This window comes from Labeo rohita, chromosome 8, assembly GCF_022985175.1.
Source record: "Labeo rohita strain BAU-BD-2019 chromosome 8, IGBB_LRoh.1.0, whole genome shotgun sequence".
In the NCBI taxonomy this organism is placed as follows: Eukaryota; Metazoa; Chordata; class Actinopteri; order Cypriniformes; family Cyprinidae; genus Labeo; species Labeo rohita.
Window position 1 is genome coordinate 32,591,222 of NC_066876.1, and position 17,702 is coordinate 32,608,923.

At 38.7% G+C, this 17,702-nt stretch overlaps 1 protein-coding gene across 1 annotated transcript in view; it reads left to right on the forward strand.

Annotated features, from left to right (window-relative positions):
• Window positions 1-1,068: 1,068 nt before the first annotated feature.
• Window positions 1,069-17,702, forward strand: part of ikbkb (inhibitor of nuclear factor kappa B kinase subunit beta) — a 51,947-nt gene continuing 35,313 nt past the window's right edge. The window contains exons 1-3 of the mRNA XM_051117585.1: window positions 1,069-1,259; window positions 1,788-1,924; window positions 7,483-7,577. Coding sequence (XP_050973542.1) covers window positions 1,820-1,924; window positions 7,483-7,577 — 200 coding nt within the window. The 5' untranslated portion in view covers window positions 1,069-1,259; window positions 1,788-1,819. The remainder of the gene's footprint in view (window positions 1,260-1,787; window positions 1,925-7,482; window positions 7,578-17,702) is intronic.

Here is a 17,702-nt window from a genome sequence, read left to right on the forward strand (position 1 = left end):
CAGCGATGACATGCTTCTAAAGGCCACATCTGAGGGTTTCTGTATCACTCAGGACAAAATGGCCAAAAGATCCATTAGACTCACTTTCATTTATTCATAATGACGCAGGACATCAGGTTTATCATGTTACCGTGGCTATTTGGGGGCACAGCAGTACTTATAAAATGAAAACTGACATTTATAGGGAGCAAACCCATTAAAGCTACCATTTATTTGGTCATTTAAAAAAACCTTAATGAGGTGGTGTTGGTGTCTTCTGAAAGCTCTGAGACCCAGTCAAATCATTATTGATCTCGTATAAACAAAAGTATTTAAATGTTAATACTGTTTTCTGTTGAAGAAATGAATGCACACGCAATCAATCAAGAATACATTTTTATCAAGGTCCATTACTCCCTAATAGAACTACGACAATTCTGTAGAAATTCAAACGTCAGCTTTGACAGAAAAAAAACAAATGAAGGAAACTCTAGCTCCCAAGGCTGAGAGGTTATATCTGTAAATCTGTCCTTGTGGAGGGTGGCACCACAGGAAATCATCATCAACAACTCACTTTTTTTTTTTGAGGAAATGATTCCAACAGGACGCAGCAGTGATTCAAGCAGTGACAGATGGGACAGGAAATGAAAGCCACGAACATTTATACAATGCACATATCTACAGGTCATTTAATTTAGCTTATATGAAAATATGGGTTTTGTTTTACTATTTGAATGCACATTTACTAATGCATTAATACATACATCATTAAAACCTTGGCCTGAAAATGTAAAATCATTTAAAATCTTGAAATTTGAAGAAGGTGAGGATAGATAGACAGACAGACAGACAGATGTAAACTAATAAACTTAAGCATTCTCATAATAAATGTGTTATTGAAATTTGTTCAGACTGATTTTGGAGGGCTTGTGCGTTCATGAAATCTTCCATGTTGTGTGTGTTACAGCCTAGTTATGTTGTACAGTAATGATCGCCTGTGCTTAGTATCGTAGTATGTGTAGTATAGTAGCATGTTTCGAGTACGGATGTTTCTTTTGTGCGTCCGCGCTTTTACAGTATTTACGGGAAGAGAAAGGAAAGTTTCAGGAAGTAGAGAAACTCATCGTTCTTCTGCTTTCAAACTCAATAATAACACATTTATTGACCGATTTACTGAAGAAATCCGAAGATGTGTAAAGATCGCAGGAATAATCTGTTTTGAGGCGGAGAAAAGTGTTTTGGAGATTGTGTTTTCGTGTAAATCAGATCAAATCTGACAGGTAACATCACTTCACATTAAAGACGATACAGTGTGTTAAAGTCAACACGAGCTGCTTTATCGCAGATATACAATGCACTCCGAATAAACAGCTTTAAATACCTGAACTTTAGTTAGTTTTCTTATCTAATACAGACGTTTATGAAATCTTATTAAACTGATCTGATTACGCCGATTATAAAGAACAAAACAATGTTTCCCAACACCAAAGTCACATAATATATTCAAAACAGAAAGTAGTTCACTTTTTGTTTTGAAATCTCACATATACTTGTCTGGCTGTTTAAATGAGCACATACAGACTTAAACTAGTGTTTATATACATTATATGTGTGTGTGTGTGTGTGTGTGTAACAAAACCATTATTTAGTTTATGTATCATTTTTATTAATAAGGACCTTCTTGGGTGTCAGATTTAGATTAGGTTATGGGACAAATTCACATATACACTTGCCTAGTACATATAAATGTGCTTTTTGAATATTAGTTGTATAGACAGATATTGTTCTGATATTGTTCTCTTCTGCAGGGTTTGTATGCGAGTGAGCGCGAGGGCCCGTCATGAGCCGTCCACCGTCCATGCAGCCGCAGATGTGCGGCCCCTGGGAACTAAAGGAGCGACTGGGAACCGGAGGCTTCGGGAATGTCACTCTCTGGCAAAATAAGGTACAATATGGTTCCTTTTTTCATTTAAACAAAGATACAGGCAAGCATTTCACATTCATAAACCCTCTGCTGTGAATGGGTGCCGTCAGAATGAGAGTCCAAACAGCTGATAAAAACATCACGATAATCCACAAATGATCCACACCACTCCAGTCCTTCAGTTAACATCTTGAGAAGGCAAAAGCTGTGTTTATAAGAAACAAATCCTCTATTAAGATGTTTTTAACTTTAAACCATCACTTCCAGTTAAAATATGAATCCTCCATGCATAATATTGCTTCCTTCAGTGAAGATGTTGCACTGATCAAACTTTGTTTACAAGCTGGAAGCAATGGTTTGAAGTTAAAAGCATTTTAATGATGGATTTATTTCTTACAAACACACAGCTTTTGGCTTCTCAAAATGTTAACTGATTGACTGGATTGGTGTGGATTAAATGTAAATTATTGTGATGTTTTTATCAGCTGTTTGGACTCTCATTCTGATGGCACCCATTCGCTGCAGAGGATGCTTTGGTGAGCAAGTGATGTAATGCCTCATTTCTTCAAATCTGATGAAGAATCAAACTCATCTACATCTTGGATAGCCTATGGGTGAAGCCATTTTCAGCAACTTTAGGTGAACTAATTCATTAACATGATTTGCATTAGAACATTTTCCAGGATCAACATCCTTGTGGATGCTGTAATAATATTCCTATCAGGCAGTCAGATTGGTTTTAGGGTTTCGACAACAGTCTTATCAGCTTTCCATGTTCCTCTGATTTTAGGGCTGAATTATGGTATGATAAAGTTGGGAATGTTGTGAAAACAGGATTTAAGTGTTGTATTAAAAGTGAATCAGACTGATTGGACAAACAGAGGTGGATGACTGTAAAGCCGTTCTCATAACATTCAGCATGCGTCAGTGTAAATTTATCGTCCGCCGTACATTAGGATCACGTGGAGCGGCAGATGCATTAAACTGATTTATTGTTTCCTGTTCAAATACATTGTGAAATGCATAATTATATAGTATATGTATGTCTGCAGATGCTCAGTATTAGTGTTGAGTAATGCATGCTGTAATTATATTAATTTATAATAAATGATTCACACTTAGAGTGGATATTAGAAATCTGTTATCTAAAGCAATTAGGATTTTAAAGTTTTAAACACATTTTATGGAAATTGCTTTAGAAATTATTATTTCTATGTATTATTATTATCTATGTATTACATTATTTCTATGTAAGTTTATGACTGATCATGTTGTACTGGGATAACATGAATCATCAGGGTCAGGTTTCAACTAAAATTTGTTAATTGTTCAGTTAGATGTATTTACATGTATGCATTTGTATTAATTATCTTTGTAGTGAGGGTTTTTATTGTTAATGTATACTAAAACCATAAAGAAATATGATTACTTAAAATAAACTAAAACTTAAAAAAAAAACCCTACAACTCAAACCCATCTTATTTCAGCTATTTGCCAAGGCAACATTTCTCATTTTCATTTAAGTTAGTTAAAGTATTAAAATGATTAACAGCAAATAAACTTAAAAACTAAAAAAACAAACAAAAACAAACGAAAAACGAAACAAAAAATAAAAAACATATCTAGTAAAACTTTAAAATTAAAACAAAAACTGAAAATATAAAAAATGAAATCTATTTCAAAATAATAACAAAAACGGTAATACTTTATCAATGAGGTTGTAGTATGGCACAGTAATTAGGAAAATGGCTTTTCATGAAAAATAGGTTGTCGAATCCTGGTTTAAGACAATAATACTTCAATATGAATGCTATTCCAGGAGCAAGAAAGGATGTTGTTCCAATTGCATGTACTATAAAACTTAGTCACATTTCATGTTCATTTGCTACTCGATTGGGATCAAGTGCTTTTTTTGGTAGTCTGCCGGTAAACGTGTCACAGCATCATCCCGCCCCATCCTTAATAAAGGTGTGTAAAAGTCTTAAAATAGAGGCACTTCAGATTCCCATTATGTAATCTTTGCAGCACTGGGATTTTAACAATGAGGTGTTCTCAAGAAAGAGGAAATGCATATACCTGCTGTGTCCCACTTCCTTTGACGGGTGACCTCATGATCACTCACTGCCTGAAACTGGCATTAATTTACACACACACATTCTTAAAGAGATTTACTGAGCGTGACGGTCATGTAGTCTTTAAGGAATGCTCTAGTGCATTAAACATTAACAGCTTTAATTAGTGCTGCTTGTTTGCTAGGTAAATCATCACTAGTATAGGAGGGTGTGCTGGTATTTACTAAATGATCAGACGCACCATCTTCACCTGCTAGACCATAAAGCAGGTGAAAAAAATCCCAAGGATGGACCTTAAACAAATCTAGAGATCAGAAGGTCATGTTTTATTGTCTGTACATCCTGTCCAGCACAGGTTGAGGCTTGAGACTCACACCCTTTATGGTCAGTAGTATGATATCATTTCATAATAATTGGGGTGTTGGTAAAGCGGATGTTGATGACCACTCACTGATACCACTGTGGAAATACTGTGGTTTGGTGCGTCTGTGGAAGCTGTGCATGTGCAAACGTCTGAGACCAGCTTGAATAATCAAATAAAATCATAATAAATCATTAGCAGATGCATATTCACTAGTGGTCTCAGACATTAAAGAGTGACATGATGTCATGGAGTTCACTAAACGCTGTGCATCATGTTCGCTTACTCACCTGACTACATTGGCTTTTCTCTTTCTCCCGTTTCCGGGTGAAGTCATTGGTCGTCATAATTCCTGTCACGAGAAGTCAAGCGAACTAGAGGAAGTGCAGTAGGAAATTGGCAAGATGCAATTCAAGTACCACCTTTTTGATTTCCTCTGAATGTCACTATAGTACGACGTAATTCTTTATTCGTCACAGACACACTCCCTGCATTTATCATCTGTCAAGGGTCACAGATGCATCATGTCACCCTCATGATATTTTAGACAGTTTACAAAAACTGTGTATTTTTACTATTAAGTAGTTGCTTATTAGTATGCATACTAGCATACTGTCTGTTTATTAGTACTTTTAGAGCACATTTATCCCTTAATCTAACTTTATACGTAAGTTTAATTTCTAGTTATATTATATATATATATATTAGGGGTGTAACGGTACACAGATATCACAGATACGTTACGGTTTGATACAATTTCGGTACGACAGAAAAAAAATCTACTATGCTAGATTTCATTTATTTTAAACAAACAGTAGTACAAATTCAAATTTTTTCCACCTACATGTGAAAATACTAAATATTATATCAAATTATAATGTCATATAGGCTATAAAATCTGCAGTACATGTATACATACAAGGAATAAATACTTGACATATATTTAATTTAGTTAACTGATAGACAAGGGAAAAAAACAGTGCGACACGTAATGTAGCCTATATTTGCTGAGTTTCAGTTCAGTTTTGTGACAGAAAGGAAACTCAAATGGCAGAAAGCAACATCCTATTTGTTTTTTGTTTAAGTTGATGTTGCTGGTATGAGAAAAGTTGAAGTAATTGTGCCGGTGCACACAAACACAAAGCAGAACAGTTCCAGGCTTCTTGCTAACTTCACAGCGCAGTTGGTACTTTATCAAAATAAAACACAGTGAACCAAACATCAGCGCGCCCGCCTCACCGTGTCACTGTTAGAACGAGACTGAAGTACAAAGTCTATGATTTACATCATAAATAATAGTTTAGCATTTGGATACATCGTAAATATAAAAATATTATGTAATATTTGGATTTGTGCCGAATGATAGAGGTAGGACACAAGCACAAAGCTCCATTTCGCAAACAGTTGAGTGCGCAAGATTTTTTAGAATTTAAGTATTTCTTTACCGTGCATTATGTATTGTTTATATTTTAATGTTTTATGCAAGTTGCATTGTAAATTTAATTTATTCTTATTAATAAAAAATATAATTTATCGGAGCATTTTGAGTATAAGCAAGTTGTGTTGTAAATAAAATGTATTATTATTAATACAAAGTGCCATTAATCGGAGCATTTCGAGTATAAGCAAGTTGCATTGTAAATAAAATGCATAATTATTACTAAAAAGTGTCATTTATCAGAGCGTTTTTAGTATAAGTAAGCTGCATTGTAAATAAAATATATTATTATTGATAAAAAAGCCTCATTTATCTGAGTGTTTTGAGTATAAGCAAATTGTATTGTAAATAAAATGTATTATTATTACTAAAAAGCCCCATTTATCAGAGCGTTTTGAGCATAAGCTAGTTGCATTGTAAATAAAATTTATTACTATTAATAAAAAAGCCTCATTTATCTGAGCGTTTTGAGTATAAGCTAGTTGCATTGTAAATAAAATGTATTATTATTACTAAATAGCCTCATTTATTGGAGCGTTTTGATTATAAGCTATTTGCATTATAAATAAAATGTATTTTTATTATTTTTAAAAAGTGTCATTTATTGGAGCGTTTTGAGTAGAAGCAAGTTGTATTGTAAATAAAATGTATTATTAGTACTAAAAAGCGTAATTTATCGGGGCGTTTTGAGTATAAGCAAGTTGCACTGTAAAATGTGTTATTATTATTAAAAAAGCCATTTATCAGAGCGTGTTGAGTATAAATTGTGGTAAGTTATGATACTAAAAAGCATCATTTTTCGGAGCGGTTTGTGTATAAGCAAGTTGCACTGTAAATAAAATATATTATTATTATTATTATTATTATTAAAAAACGCCATTTATCAGAGCGTGCTGAGTATAAATTGTAAATAAAATGTATTATAATTACTAAAAAGCCTAATTTGTCGGAGCGGTTTGAGTATAAGCAAGTTGCAATGTAAATATCATTTATTATTAATAATAAAAAATGCCATTTATCGGAGCGGTCTGAGTTTAACCCAGTTGCACTGTAAATAAAATGTATTATTTTTATTATTTATTGGAAAATGCCATTTATCAGAGGATTGAGAGTATAAGCAAGTTGCATTGTAAATAAAATCTATTATTACTAAAAAGCTTAATTTATTAGAGCGTTTTGGATAAAAAAATTAATAATAATAAAAACTGTCATTTATCTGAGCGTTTTGAGTATAAACAAGTTGCATTGTAAATAAAATGTATTATTACTAAAAAGTGTCATTTATTAAACGTTTTGAGTATAAGTTGCATTGAAAATAAAATGTATTGTCGGCATCGATGGCCTCGTGGTTAGTGTGCCAACATATAGCGTGACTGTGCTTGTCCTATCAGAATGAAGGCAAAAGGCCAAAAATATAACTTGAAAAAAAAAGAAAGAAATTAAAATGTATTATTAATAAAAACTCAAGCAAAATGTTTGACAAAAAGCATTTTGCTAATGCTCAAACAATAGATCATCTGATGAAAATGATAGATAAAAGAAAATTGTGTAAAACATGAAACATATTGTGAAACATTGTGAAATGCATCAGAATACCATGGCATTACCATCTGATGCCATCAGTGTTCTTTTAATTTTAATTAAGAATTTGCTTTTTGTCTGTGATGTTCCCTAACATGTGTTGATGTATCTGTGTGTGTGTGTGCAGGAGAGCAGCGTTCAGATCGCTATCAAACAGTGCCGGCAGGAGCTCAGCGCCAAGAATAAGGGCAGATGGAGTTTAGAAATTCAAATCATGAAAAGGTGAGCATATCCTGTCCAGAGTCACTTTCCTGTTTTCGGTCCCCGTACAGCAGTACAGTTCACACACACACACACTCTAAAGAGACTGATCAGCGTCAGAGAGGCTGGAACATGTTCATGAGAAACAAACTATCACCGTTGTCAGACTGTGATGAAATAATGAAAACAGGGTATGTCATGACCCATTAACAGTAATTCTGCTAATGACGCCACCCATGCTTTTTGGCTGATATCATGTTGGTTTTCACGTCTTAGCAGTTCCTTCTTTAAAGAGAAAGCACTATTTTCATGCTATTTTTCCATCTTTCACCCACTGAATCTCTTCTGTGTTTACCATCTTGTAATGTGCCATGCATTAAGGGACCACGCAAAGCCTTCCGTTGTTATTCGGCTATTTATATATGTTTTTATGAACAAAAGCTCTGAGCAAAACAAAGAGGGATGAATTTATGACACCACAGTAGTAAAAAGCGACCCAGTCTAGCGGCCACAGCATCGGTTTGCGCCGTCACAACACCTTCAGGCTCATCTTAAATTAGGAGCGAGTGCCATCTCTGGAGGTTTTCCTCATGTTATTGGTTTAGGGCTGAGTTTGTTGTGGCCGCATTCATGTCCAGTTGTTTATTGGAAACTGCTTATTGTATTAAGGCGTATGTGGGTTTGAACACATGTAAACTATTATGAGGAAATATCAAATTTTTGAAGGCTCTCCACAACATGTCAGCGACAGTACGGGACAGTTGTTTCTTTGCACCATCTGGCACAGATATTTTGGAGTTTAAAATGTTGGTTCACCCAAAAATGAAAATTAAGTCATCATTTATTCATCCTGGGGCCAGATGCATAAATTTAAGCATGTTGGCTGTGTCTTAAAGGGGTCATCGGATGCCCATTTTCCAAAAGTTGATATGATTCTTTAGGGTCTGAATGAAAAGTCTATAATATACTTTGGTTAGAAATTCTCAATGGTTGTGTAAAAATACCCTTTTTACCTTGTCATAATGAGCTCTGCAAAAATCATCCCATTCTGATGGATTGTTCCTTTACATGCAAATGAGCTCTGCTCACCCCGCCCCTCTCTTCTTTCTGTGGAGTGAGGAGCTGTGCTCGGAGAGATTGTTTGCTTTAGCCACATTTAGCGTGTTTAGCCGCAAAACTTGGTAACTAGCATGTCATTAGGAAAGGTGATTGCAGAGATTCATAAAAAAACACTTATACTCACTTCTGCTGTAAGTGAAGCTGGATCACAAATGATTTGCGTGAACATAGATGCATTTATGTAGATCGGGAGGTGCATTCCCTTCACAAACAAACGTAATCCACTGCATCTTCAGCGGCTCAGATGTCGGGATTAAATGACGACCACTACGTTCATTATTACATCCAGCAACACAACACCTCAGTCGCTCAATCGCTGATATTCTTGTCTAACTTACATCCCTGCTCCGGCATCGAAACAATGGAGGTCGGACTGTTACAGCTGATCTGAGGTAAGACGCTCATGTCAATCAACTATCATGGGAGCTGCGTCTGTCTATGTGATGCCACACCGACAGGCATCTGAGAATGGCTTGATTTGAAAAAGGGGATATTATTTTTACAGATTAAAATAGAAAACTGTCAGATAGAAACCGCTGCATGGATTTTTGTCATTATAGGGTAGATTTGTACATACACTGCCAACACACATTAATGTTCAAACAACATGTAAAAGTGAACTTTACATCCGTTGACCCTTTAAGAACTAGTTTGACTAACTAGCAGTGAAGAGGTAATGAGTCTTTTTTCAGATTCTAATTTAGACCGATGTTTTGTTTTTGTGCAATTGATTTAAAAAGGGGATAACCAAAAGAAAAAAAATAGATTACTATTTTTACTATCTTGTAGCCCAGGATGGTTCCATGTGACACGCACTGTATATTCCAAATATTCTGGGGGTTTACGATAGGGTTTGGTGAAAAACAATCCAAATTTTTTTTTTTTTATGGAAATCCTGACCTTGGTCTAGATCTTCTGAGCATGTATTTGTTGCAGTAAGTTATTGTCTTTACATGTTTCAACGTCTGATTCATCTGACAACTGGAGTTTCGGTCTTATTTTTTGGGGGATATTTCATGTCATGTTTTTAGTAATCTTGATTTCTCAATAGTGCACTTGCATGATTTTCTTGCTAGGACTAGGTGATTAATCTAATTTTATTTTCAGTTATTACTTCCAGTAATTCTGTAAAACAAAATAATTGAGAAAATCATCAGACTTTTCTGCTCATCAGGGCTGCGTTTATTTGATTAAAAATAAAGAAAAAACAGTAATATTGTGAAATATTATTGCATTTTAAAATAGTGGTTTTCTATTTTAGTAAAAAAGGATTTATTCCTGTGATGCAAAGCTGAATTTTTAGCATGATTAGTCCAGTCTTCAGTGTCACATGATCCTTCAGAAATCATTCTAATATACTGATTTATCATCAATGTTGGTAACAGTTGTGCTGCTTAATATCTTTTTCTTTTTTTTAAACCTGTGATACTTTTTCTGGATTCTTTGATGAATAAAACGTTTAAAAGAACAGCATTTATTTAAAATAAAAAAAATCTTTTCTAACAATATACACTGCTGTTCAAAAGTTTGGGGTCAGTACATTTTTTTATTCTTCCTTTTTTTTTAAAGAAATTAATACTTTTATTCACCAAGGATGTGTTAAATTAATAAAAAGGGATGGCATAGATTTACATTGTCAGAAAAGATTTATATTTTGAATGAATGTTGTCATTTTCAACTTGTTATTCATCAAAGAATTCTGAAAAAAAAAGAATCACAGGTTCCAACAAAAATGTTTGGCAACACAACTGTTTCCAACATTGATAATTCTAATAATAAATCAGCATATTACAATGATTCAGATTACGTGACACTTAAGACTGGAGGAGTAACAGCCAATAAAAATTCAGCTTTGCATCACAGGAATAAATTATATTTTAAAGTATATTAAAATAAAAACCATTATTTTATATTGTAATAACATTTTGCAGTATTATTGTTTTTTTTTTTTCTGTATTTTTGATCAAATAAATGCAGCCTTGATGAGCATAAGAGACTTCTTTAAAAAAACATTACAAGTCTTACTGATCCCAAACATATATATACACACTGACCAAAATTATAAACGCAACACTTTTGTGTTTGCCCCCATTTTACATAAGCTGAACTCAAAGATCTAAGACTTTGCCTATGTACACAAAAGGCCTGTTTCTCTCAAATATTGTTCACAAATCTGTCTAAATCTGTGTTAGTGAGCACTTCTCCTCTGCCGAGATAATCCATCCACCTCACAGGTGTGACATATCAAGATGCTGATTAGACAGCATGATTATTGCACAGGTGTGGCTTAAGCTGGCGACAATAAAAGGCCACTCTAAAATGTGCAGTTTTACTGTATTGGGGGGGTCAGTATCTGGCGTGACCACCATTTGCCTCGCGCAGTGCAACACATCTCCTTCGCATAGAGTTGATCAGGTTGTTGATTGTGGCCTGTTGAATGTTGGTTCACTCCTCTTCAATGGCTGTGCGAAGTTGCTGGATATTGGCAGGAATCGGAACATGCTGTCATATACACCTGCCCATATCATAACCCCACCACCATCATGGGCCACTCGGTCCACAACGTTGACATCAGCAAACCGCTCACCCACACAATGCCATACATGCTGTCTGCCATCTGCCCTGTACAGTGAAAACTGGGATTAATCTGTGAAGAGAACACCTCTCCAAAGTGCCAGACGCCACTGAATGTGAGCATTTGCCCACTCAAGTCAGTTACGATGACGAACTGCAGTCAGGTCGAGACCCCGATGAGGACAATAAGCATGCAGATGAGCTTCCTGAGACAGTTTTTGACAGTTTGTGCAGAAATTCTTTGGTTATGCAAACCGATTGTTGCAGCAGCTGTCTGGGTGGCTGGTCTCAGACAATCTTGGACATCTGTGGCATTGTGCTGTGTGATAAAACTGCACATTTTAGAGTGGCATTTTATTGTGTCCAGCCTAAGGCACACCTGTGCAATAATCATGCTGTCTAATCAGCATCTTGATATGCTACACCTGTGAGGTGGATGGATTATCTTGGCAAAGAAGACGTGCTCGCTAATACAGATTTAGACAGATTTGTGAACAATATTTGAGAGAAATAGGCCTTTTGTGTACATAGACAAAGTCTTAGATCTTTGAGTTCAGCTCATGAAAATGGGGGCAAAAACAAAAGTGTTGCATTTATAATTTTGGTCAGTGTGGTTTATTTATAATTTTTGCATTTTTTTTAATATATTTTTATTTTTTTTTTTATTATATTTTAAGTTCAAGGACATCCACTGTAAAATTTTTATTCAATTTAAATGAATCCTGTTTCCAAACTCAAAAATAGTGGTAAATAATCATGTTCTGAATATTGACCAGAATAATCGTGATTATGATTTTTGCCCTAATCAAGCAGTCTTGCCATATCTTGTTTATATAAAATTAATACTACTGTGTTTTTTTTATAGATTTTGATTTGAGAAGAAATCCCATTTAGCACAATCCAGAGGTCTGGGTTTCATCAGTACTAAATTTAACCAGTGTATGAGTTAAATTGTGCACACAAACCATCCCTAGAGTTATTTAATACACATTGAAATAGTTAAAGTTGTTGATTGAGTGTCACAGTGTGAGTTTTTCCGTGACGTTGTGGTGTGGTTGGATGGGTTGTGCTAGTTAACCAGGCTGCAGTGGTTGTGTGACAAGCGAGAGGGGTTGGGGGACGTGTTGGTTTTCTCAAATTTATAGCAGGCTGTCCTCAGACTTGGTCTGAGCCACAAACCTGCACTCAAACATCTCAGTGTATAAAGCCAAACCACAACGATCACACACACACATACACACACACACACAAATGTTTTTGGGGAACACACCCAGGCCAACTGAGTTTCTCTGTTTCGTGCATTCAGTGATCATCAACCTTTAATTATGATAATATCAGTGTTAAGTCTCAGAAATGACCTTCAGTTGCAGCTGCTCAACCTTTTTTGTGGAGGGAAATGAATCCCATCATGTTTTCCAGGGCATTTGACTGTATTGGCAACAGCTCAGAAATAAACTAACGTCAAAACGGCACGCAGTCTGATTAAACTCACCCCTTCGTGATAAATGACCAGAGATTGTCAGACGTGTTAGACTCTGACGTGTCCACCGTAAACCCTGTGAGCGGTCATGTAATGATAACATACCATTTGTGATGACTCCCAGCTGTCTGTGTCATAACTTTCCAACAAGAATTTTTCTCAGATTGAGATTCAAAGCGCTGATTGTTGTAATGTTTGGTCATCTTGAACACTGGTTATTGTTGAAAAAACACTATAGTTATACTGCATGACTTTTTCATGTGTTTTTAATGGCCTTTTTAAAATCACTCTAATACTTTCAAACGAAAAGCAACACTACGCGAGATATAATTCATCTTTAATCTGAATGTATTTTGACTTACTGCAATGGAAAATGTATTTTCAGTTATTGAAATTGAACAATTATTCAGTTTAAACAAGAAAAAAGCAAGTGAAAAAATCTGCCAGTGCATTATGACAAAATACACTCTCACTCAAGAAACAATCTGATGCAGTGATTTTAATGAATGTTTGATATTTTAACTGAAAAACAAGATGAAACTACAGCTACAGGGACTAAAATTGTCAGAATCAGAATTATGTCTTGATGCTACAATTTGTGTTTGTAAGTAAATTAGTCACAATGTAACTGCGGTAGTGACAGATCTTCCATATTGTAACATACAGTTGAGGTCAAAAGTTTGCATATATGTGATAAAGTCACATTAGCTGCCGCCGCTGGGGAAGCAGCGCTGGCACACATACACACACGCACACACACACACACATATATATACATACACACCCGCTTACTTACCTCATTCATTCGCCGCACCGTTCCTCCCTGCTGTTGCCGCTATCAGAGTAGCGGGTGCACACGCAATCCTGATAGCACATGGACATTCTCCCATTTCAGCACTCTCCCCTGTCCGTATGCATTTCCCAGTCATCTCATACACATGCACTGTACTTGTTGTGTCGTTTCGTCCCTGTGATGTTTGTCTGTGTGGCGTAGTCAGCCTTCCGGCGGGAAACATCGCGCCGGCCAAACCGAACGAACGAGCGGCAGCCGATTAGGACATCACGGGCTTGGTCGCGCCGGCGCAGCGCAACCGGAAGCTGGCGAAACCATTGTGTAGTTTGAATGGGTGTTTTTGTGTGTATTTACGTGTGGACATTATGTGTTAAAAGTATTATGTGTTAATGGATTATGTGTTTATTATTATATAGAGAGCTGAAATGAATTATTATTGACTAATTATAATAAGATGTCAAGTAAATGTGGAATTTGTGTGTGTATTAAGTGTTATACTTACCTATGAAGGGTATGGTCCAAAAAGGGGCGGGGTTTGGCCTATATAAGCTGGGGCCAAACCCAAAGACATTACTTGTTTACCAAGTCGACGCAAGAGTGCTACTGCGGTGCCTCGAGCAAACCCAAAACCCCCTTTGTATACTGTGGATACCTGTTTGTTGCATACATCATTATTGGATTATTTTCTGGTTTATTTTCCCTTTTTGTTGTTTCTTTGGTACTTTGGATTTTTGTCTTTTTGTGTGCACTTGTATATATTCTTCACTGTGGATGAACTTTCTGGCACTGTAAATAAATTTCACCTCGCACGAAAGTGCTTTGCGAGTGAGCCATCATTTTTTTTACATCCTACACGGACTGACGTTTTCCCCCCGAAGGCGAGCTGGTGGGCTCGTCTTCATCACATTTGGTGGCAGCGGTGGGATGGCTACTCGCAAGACAGCGCCGAAAGGTAGAAAACCCAGGACGGGTTTACGATCCCAAGTGAAGGCGTCTGAGGAGGAGGCGGCCTGGAATTCTGTCGAGACTACGGAGGATGAGGAGGGAGCTACAAGTCTTCCCAGAGTCTCCCAAAAGTCCAGTCCACCGTCGACCAAGTCTGTCACTCCTGACGCTACAGCTGGCGAGGGAATGATTTCCCTGATGCGCAGATTTCTCGACAATCAAGAGCAGAGAGAGGAGCGATATCTGCAGGAGCTCCGAGGTCTTCGTGAGTCCATCGTGCAGTCGATTTGTCCTGCTGAGACCTTGCTCGACGCAGAGAGCGTACGATTGGAGCTGCCGACGCCAGCGCCAAAGGTATCCACAAGACAAAGACCCGCCTACATCCAAGACTCCCCAAACGTCACAGCGCCGAGAGAGCCAACGCATTGGGCTGATCCGAAGATGCCGAGCTTCCAGCAGGGGGAAGATATCGAGAATTATCTTCGGCGGTTCGAACGTCTGGCCAGGACCTGGAGGTGGCCTGAGGAGGAGTGGAGTTATCGTCTGGTTCCGTTGCTGACAGGGCAAGCATTGGAGGCGTACCTGGCAATGGACGAGGAGCGGGCTGAGGTCTACACTGATCTGAAGGAAGCGCTGCTGGAGAAGATCAACATTTCTCCAGAGACCTACCGTCAACGCTTCCGATCAACTACAGTCCCAGCTGGAGAATCGCCAACAGAGACTTACAACCGTCTAAAGAATCTGTACAAGCGATGGGTGCGACCGGAGGAGCACTCTAAAGAGGAGATCGGCGAGGCCATCATCCTGGAACAGCTTCTTCGGGTGCTACCCTACGACGCACGCACCTGGGTGAGAGAGCACGAGCCGAGGTCAGGACTAGCAGCAGCAAAGTTGGCTCAGCAGTACCTGAATGCTCATCGTAGCGGTCCTCGTACTCAACAACCCAAAGGTACTGTACGCGGTGTTTCTCATAACTCTGGGTCTGAAAGGGGTCGTGTTGAACTGTCTGACAATGCACAAGGTCCAAAGTCAACGACCAAAGACTTGCTTTGCTTTTATTGCCAGCAGCCGGGCCACAAAGCAGCTGTGTGTCCCGCTCGCAAAGCGAAACTTACAGGGTTTTGTTATGTGCCTAGAGAAGGGGACTGTGATTTTGACTCTATGGGGGAGAGTCAGAATGTATATGATGTGACTGTTAATGGACATGAACTGAAAGCACTCTTGGACACTGGAAGCTCTTTATCAATGGTGAAATCATGCTTCGTAAATAATGTCAATTATGTGAATGCTACCTCTGTTCAATGTGTGCATGGGGACATAAAGCAGTATCCCCGAGCTGAGGTAATGGTGGAGGTACAGAAACAAATGTACTTGCTTAATGTTGCTGTAGTTGACAATTTACCAGCTGATATGATTCTAGGAAGAGACTTGCCAGTGCTTTATGAACTCTTGCAACCCACCATCAAGGACTCTGAACATTTTCTTGCCACTGCCACTGTTGATGTTTCATGTCCTGCTCTTACTAGAGCTCAAGCCAGGGCGGGTCTACAGCCACTGCCAGACTTAGACAGTAGTCTGCTGCAGGGCGGGACTAAGGGCCCTAAAAAGTCACGTCGCCAACGGCGGCTTGAGAAGTACCTGGGTACCCCAGCTTCTGAGGCCTCAGTGGAGGGTCTTGAAGTTAATGGCTGGAAGGTCCCAGGGAACATAGCTCAGCTTCAAAGGGAAGATGATACTTTAAAGCCCCTGTTTGTCAAAGCTGAGTGTGAAAAAACATCAAATCTGTGCAATGAAGAATATGTAGTGGTGAATGGTGTGTTGTATGTGCAAACCAATGATGTTATGCGTTTAATTGTACCGTCTTGTTGTCGTCCTCTTGTTCTGCACCTTGCACACACTGTTCCATGGGCTGGCCACCTGGGCCAACAGAAAACATATTTACGCATTAGCTCACGATTTTACTGGCCCACACTCTACGCTGACGTACGAACACACTGTAACACATGTGCCATCTGCCAAAAGACAAGTGCTGTGTCCCAGCGGGGCAGAGCACCCCTGCAACCTCTTCCTGTTATCTCTGCTCCTTTTAGGCGAATCGCCATGGACATTGTGGGACCGTTGGAAAAGAGCAGTGCTGGACATCGCTACATCCTGGTAGTCAGCGACTACGCCACAAGGTATCCTGAGGCCTTCCCACTCCGTTCTATCACAACGCCCAAGATCATCCATGCCCTGGTTCAACTCTTCTCCAGAGTCGGCATACCTGAGGAGATACTCACAGACCAGGGGACGAACTTCACGTCACGGCTGATGGGGCAGCTGAACAAGCAGTTGGGCATCACCGCCATCCGAACGACGCCCTACCATCCACAGACGGACGGTCTGGTGGAGAGATTTAATCAAACTCTCAAGAACATGCTGCGGAAGTTCGTTGCAGACACGGGACGAGACTGGGACAAGTGGCTACCGTTTGTTCTCTTCGCTTACCGAGAGGTACCCCAAGCTTCAACGGGATTCTCACCATTCGAGCTCCTCTATGGATGGCAGGTACAAGGACCTCTAGACTTGCTGAAGAGAAGCTGGGAGGAGAAACCTGCATCCAAGATGGAGGAGAAAGGCATCGTGCAGTACGTGCTAGAGATGCGAGATCGTCTGGAGCGGTACAGAGAACAAGCCAAAGAGAACCTACAAGAAAAACAGCAAGCACAGAAAAGGTGGTATGATCAACACGCCAGGCTACGACAGTTTCAACCTGGGCAGAAAGTATTACTCCTGTTGCCAACATCAACAAGCAAGCTACTGGCTAAATGGCAAGGGCCATACACTGTGGTCCGCAAGATGGGGCCAGTAACGTATGAAGTGCATCATCCGGACAAGGGCAAGACCAGGCAGACCTACCATGTGAACCTGTTAAAGGAGTGGAAGGTGCCACCCGGTAAGGAACCAGAAACATCGCTTCTGGTGAGGAAGGTGGAGGTGGAAGAGGAAGAGGAATCAGAGGATGCAAAAAGACAGCCGTCTGTGGTGAGTTTAACTCACCTAGAAGACTCCAAGAGGGAAGAGCTGCAGCACCTCCTGAACGAGTTTCCTGCTTTGTTCTGTCAGAGGCCTGGATGGACTGAGCTGGCCCAACACACCATCCACCTTTCCGATCCATCACCATCTCGCCAACATCCTTACCGGGTGCCTGAGAGGCTGGTGGAACCTTTGAAGGAGGAGATCAAGATGATGAAAG